The sequence below is a fragment of the Lolium perenne genome, chromosome 6 (genome assembly GCF_019359855.2).
Source record: "Lolium perenne isolate Kyuss_39 chromosome 6, Kyuss_2.0, whole genome shotgun sequence".
Classification (NCBI taxonomy): domain Eukaryota; kingdom Viridiplantae; phylum Streptophyta; class Magnoliopsida; order Poales; family Poaceae; genus Lolium; species Lolium perenne.
In genome coordinates this window covers 197963143-197969226 of record NC_067249.2, presented here as the reverse complement: position 1 = coordinate 197969226, position 6084 = coordinate 197963143, and the positions used below count along the sequence as shown (strand labels likewise).

Genomic DNA, 6084 nt, shown 5'->3' with positions numbered 1-6084 from the left:
CCGACCTTCCGTAGGAACCATCTGATCAGTTTTGCCAGCTTGTCAGGATCGTCGGTTACCTTGTCCTAAGTTCAACCGTGTGCAAGCAAATCATATTTGAGTTTCAGCCCGGACAAATTATGACATGCGATGCACGCATGCAATGTGGACCGACGTGATATGAATGTTTTTCAGTTCCAAGACAAACCAGACCTAACCAAATTCCAGTTTGAGATGGAACAAAATTCCAAGAAGTTTGAACAATTAATACCTTGATGTCCTTCTTCATGTCCTTCTTAATGCTCAGTTGACGACAGGAACCAGACGAACTCCCGTAGGACCTGACGCCCTGCACCCAAAACCATTATCGGTTTACCTGCTATCATCGTTATAACAAAAATAGAGTGAGCTGCAAACAAACCATTGCGAGAGAGAGCCCCGTTCTCGTCAGCTGCCAGCAAGGATCGCGCGGCGGCAGGTGTGGGCTCGAAGAGGCCGCCGGAGAAGGTAGCAGGGGCCTCAAGGAACGGCGCAGCACCGTCCCCAAGAGAGCCTAGAGCGTAAAGAGTTCTTCTGAGAAGAACAAAAGGCCCAGAGAACTATACGATTGTCCTGCCGCAGCCAGCCCAAGAAGAAGCTGGGCCATGAGGCCTTCATTTTGTGTGTACAATGCAAATGATGACATGAACATATTTTGGCTTAAATTTTATACGCTTGTTTGACTTTTTATTTTTAGATTGGCTTGTTCACTTCTTGTACAGCCACATGCTCCGTGACACCTCTATCTTCTTGCATGCTCGGCCAACAACCTTTATGTGCAACAACTACTACTAATCGTCCATCTATAAAACAATTAATGGTCATGTTTCTTAAAAAAAACACAAAAGTTTCTTAAATATATACAATTAATGGCCATGCATGTATTCAAGAAACACCATACATGTGAGCTCCCGCAAAACAACATGTGACTACTGAAATTAGAATATTGAAATGCATCATAGACTTTGCAGTCTTACCGGTTGAACAATAATAAAACAAAGCAATGGGGTCGGAAATGCCGAGATAGTACTAAGGATTTGGCTTCAATGGTTATCAGAAATTACACGTCGAACGTCGGATGAGATTCTCAAAATTGGATTTCAAACTCAGAAACGCTTAAACATTTCAACTCTAAATTTTGGGAGGAGGAATCATGAGTTCGGGATGGAGGAGTTTGGTGGTGGGGAGGCATCGAGGAAAAAGATATAAGTTTAAGTTGGACTAACCACACACTCCAAATTGGAAAGTCTCTAGGATTTTCACGCGGTAAACACATTTACCAAGAGGGGTGCTAGGAAATTCGCATTACCATTCGGTAACAGTGGTATTTCGCTCAACAATCAAATTCCTGGTTATTCATGGTACCAAAGAAAATCAAGGAGAGGAGGAGAAAATACAATGATATGTTATGGAACGATAACAAGATTCCCGCCTTCCCTCTGCAACCGTGCAACTTTTTTTTGCGAAATAATAACCATTGCATATCTTGATCTACTAACTTACATTACATGAGTATGACAATATGCATCTTGGGTTAACAAAATGTTAACCCCCTCCTCTCTTCTACATCAAGCGTGTGTCTAACACGCTAGCTAGGTCCCATGAAAAAAAAAGTTTACATATACTACTGGTAAGGATTAACAAGAGGGTGTACGTTTATATATGCCCCTCTTATTTATCTTGGAACGAGGTGGATCGTCGTTGATTAATTTCTCTATCATATTCTTCCTTATACTACGTTTGATGCAGAGGCTAGCTAAGTATAACTAATTTCCCTTCTAGCTAGAAGCTAGCTAGTTTCAGTTCAGCTGCGTTGGCCCTTGTGCGGCGAAGGCGACGACGATAAGATGGCGTCGAGCGCCTCCTTGACCTGGGAGATCTCCGGCGCCATCCCGCCTTGCGCCGGCCAGAACTCGTCCGTCGCCAGCACCTGCGAAATCGATCATGTCAGAATTCCACGGGCCTATTGATGGATTTAACAGTATTCATTCAGTATGGCTGATGCCACCGCACGTTCAGAGAAATAGACAAATAGTACACACCTTGACCTGTAGCTGCAGAAACTTGACGTAGGTGATGGCCTTGTCGAGCATGGTAACCATGTCCACCTTGGTGCCGTTGGGCACCAGCTCCTGCAGCGTCCGGAGCCGCTCGCTGATTTTCTCCCGCCGGTTCTGCAGCACAATTCAGAGGAACGGTAAGTTCAGATCCACCGAAAGCACCGACGGGTGGAGGCGCAAATGATAATTCGAGCAGTGCAGTTTGGGCGCCGGCCGGCAGCGGAATTTAATTACCTTTGCGACGAGGCTTTGCGGAGAGCCGGGGGATGTGGTGGTGGGCGCCGGCGGCTTCGGCTTGCTCGTCTTCCTGCTCGCGCCGCACTGCTTCTTAGCGGCCCGCGGCGGCTCCCCGTCCTGCATGCGCACCACGTTGGTCCGTTTCTGGGAGATTCGCGCCGGCGCCGGCGACGCGGCGTCGGCCGAAGCCGTGCCCGGGAACAGGAGCCCGAACGGCCGCCGCGCGCCGCCGGCCCTCTGGGTGAGGCTGAAGCAGCCCGAGGCCGGGTCGAAGCCTATGGTCGACGCCGGCGTCGCCTGGTCGTCCCCGTCTATGGCGTCGATCCACGCGTTGCAGTCGGCCTCCCCGTCCGAAACGACCATCGTCGCCGTGGCCGCTGCCTGGGCGCCTTGACCGCGCTGGGTGCGGTCGAACGTGAGTAGGGAGGGCCCAGCGCCCGCCCAGCTCGGGCTGTTAGGCACGTAGTTGCTGGTGGCGCCGGCCGGCTCGTCGTGGGCGTAGGTGTAGCCTCCGAAGTCGAACAGCGAGGCCGCGTCTACGCCGCCGTAGCCGAGCGCAGACGTCTCGGCGTCGTCGTAGCCGCTGTCGTACATCACCATCGGCTCCCGCACTAACGCCATGATCAGGATTCAGGATCACGTATCTACCTAGCTAGGTAAGCTAGCAGACTAGCACTAGTTTTTGTAAGTGGGCAACTAAACCAAGATAGTATCTAGGTATGCTCGAGCTCTTTGCAACCAGCGGCAATGGTGTGCGTGCTTGCCTTCTCGCCATGGCCCGGTCATATATATACATGCGGCGGCGCGGAGGCCCGAGCCATGGCGGCCACATGGGGGGCGGTATAACAAAAAATTGGGCGTGTGGGAGGAGTATACAAAGCACATCGGCATTAAATGCTCGAGCTGCCGATCCTTGCCGCTGCTGTGTCCCTAGACCCTAGCTCTCCTCTGTTCACGGAGCCTGAGCTCCATGGCGGGTCGCGGGCAGTCGGGTCTGAGTGCTCGGCGTGCTTTATGAGGCAGGCAGGTTATGTTCGTGTGCCCCGGTGCGGATCGAACCTTTGAGACATGGCGACCCGTAATGAGGAGGTGAGGCAGGTTGCCGAAGGCGCGGCGGAGACGACGGGCTCTCCCACGCGTGCCAGATTCCCCACTCCTCTCCTCTCACGTGGGACGTTGTCATGCGAGTATGCGACGCAGCGGCTGGTTCAGCGAGCTGCATATGCTCTGTTTATCATGCTTTTCCTCGGCCATGCAATGGAAATGGAGCATAATTCATGCCTGTTTCTTTTCTTCCAAGAACACGTAGAAGTTTTTCGTGTCTTTCCTTAGACCGCAACAAGAAAAGTCAGTATTTTCATTCCATAGAGCATCTCTAGCACATACGGCATCGAACCCCTATCCGGAAAAATAATCACCATTTTACGGGTTTTGAGGCAGAAAAGGCCAATCTAGACACCGCATCGAGCCCTCCTCCGAAAAATATATCCAGTCTATCCAGTTTAGTGTCGCGGAAACCTCAATTTCCGAGTTTCGCGAGCTCTTCCAAACGTGAACCGCATCCCTACTCCACGTTGGCGCGAAGGAAATTTCAGCCCATCGGTCACCATACAGGCGCCGGAGTCGGCCAAAATTTGCCGTAGTCGTCGGATTTCGGCCAAAATTGGACGCAAAAATGGAGGGGGTGGAGCCGACCGATGGAGGGGATGGAGCTCGCCATCAAAATTTGAACGCGCATGCCGGGCGGGCAGGAGGTGGCCTCCGTTTCGGCGAACAGGCATGCGAGCGGGCAGGAGCAACGGCGCGAGTGGGCGGCACGCTGGCGGCTTGGACACATGGGCATGGCAGTGGGGCTAGGCGGGCAGGAGAAGTGGCGTGGACTGCGCGTAGGCGGGGCGACGCGCTCGGGCGGCTCGGGCGCGTGGGCAAGGCGGCTCGGACACGTGGGAGGGGCGGGGTGGATGTGTTGGGTAGGCCAGCGGCCGACAGGTGCGGGGCAGGGGTAGAGCGGGAGTAATCCGGCCTCGCTAGTTGAGAGAAGAAGAGGAGGCATAAAAAATGCTATTTCTGGGAATATGTTGTTGTACAATCCGTGTTTGCGGTGTCTCGTCTTTGCGATGTTTTTTCAGCCCGCAAACAACGTTTCCATCAACGTATTTAGGGTTTATGGTTTGCGGTGTCTGCTAGAGATGCTTTTAGCTTTTACCCGAGAATGACACACACCGAAAAGTGCTGAGAGTGGACTTTCAGAGCGGATGGTCAGCGCGCACCTGTATCCGTACCGTCTATATTGCATCAACATTCGTGCTAGCTTTTTTTTCTTCCTCTCTAACAAGTTCTTATTTTTGTATCTCTCACACCAAACAATCTTTAAACTTGGAATTTTGTGGATCACTTAAAGATAAAAAATAGAATTTGGGAAAAATATTTTGGATTTTTTATGTAATTACGTGTATATATATATATATATTTCAAAAAATTATTTTGAATTTTAAACTAATTTGAAATTTCAAATTTCAAAAATTCCAAACTATTTTCCCCTATTCTATTCGTTATTTTGAGTGACTTGCAGAAAAATCAAATCAAAATATTTTATAATTTACGAGAGATAAAAAAGAAAAAAAGAAAAAGTGGAAAGGTGCGCTCTGCGCACCTGCTCTACTGAAGATTTCCCAAAAGTGCTTGGTAGTTGTTTAACTCATAAAAAGCACGTCTCAGTTCCTTTTCCAACCGAAAACCCTGACAATTGAGGACCTTTTGCGACTGGTCTTCATATATTATTCCACTAGGTGGCCCGGCAACATCATCTCATATATTATTTGTGGATGATACAAAAATCTTCATGCATGAATGGGTCGAAGGCTCCAAGGGCTCTCTCGAACAACTTATGAAATCTACCCCGGGACAGCTTATAAACAAGGCGCTTGCGGTTGTTTTGTACTGTCCAAACGAGCAGAACACAAAGTGTAGCGGGCACCCAAGAAAACAGTTACTTCCTCCAATAGATATTACTCCCTCTTTTTTATTTACTTTTTATTTATCGCTTTCTAGGTTTAGTTAATGTCAAATTTTGCATAGTTTGATAAAAATATAAGATAAAATATTAATATTCATAATACCGAATACATATAATATAAAATTATACTTGGTGACGGTTCTAATAAAGTAAATTTTTTATTCTAGATGTTGATTTTTATACATATTTGGCAAAAGTTTGCAAAATTTTACTTTGACTAAACCCAGAATGCAAAGTAATTGTGAATGGAGGAAGTATAAGTATTGAAATCAGTGACACTTATTATTGATAGTATGGAGTATTTCATCTCACTTTTATGAAGGGATCTTTAAATATTTTTGAACATACTCAAAATATAGAATTAGTAAGTAGATATAGGATTACCAGAGGGCCCAAAATATACTAAAATACAAACAAATCGTTAAACATTTGCATGGAGGACCTCGAACACAGATTGCAAAACGCGACCAGGTCCTACGAATCGCTCGGCTCTATTTTGCTTCGCTGGTGTCTGATGCACCCTCAAGCTTTGTAATGCCACCTAATTCCTGCTCGTCTTGCTTATGATCTAGTTGTTTTTGTTTAGCTTTTAGTTTTCATTTTGTGTCGACTGCGGCCTTAAAGACTTTTTGGACATGCCTTTTGCGTGATGTAGAACTGCAAAACTACGTTGATTTGATCAATGGAACCGAAGATGGAAGATCCATGTTCATTAAAAAATTATTATTCATGTTCATCTAGAAAATCATTGTT

At 47.6% G+C, this 6084-nt stretch overlaps 1 protein-coding gene across 1 annotated transcript; it reads right to left on the bottom strand.

Moving 5' to 3' along the window:
• Window positions 1-1508: 1508 nt before the first annotated feature.
• Window positions 1509-3036, bottom strand: LOC127306462 (uncharacterized). Its single transcript, XM_051337100.2, has 3 exons — window positions 2313-3036; window positions 2061-2192; window positions 1509-1948 (listed from the first exon to the last, which is right to left on the bottom strand). Exons 1-3 carry the CDS (start codon window positions 2934-2936, stop codon window positions 1823-1825), a joined length of 882 nt encoding a protein of 293 aa, XP_051193060.1. The 5' UTR covers window positions 2937-3036; the 3' UTR covers window positions 1509-1822.
• Window positions 3037-6084: the final 3048 nt, after the last annotated feature.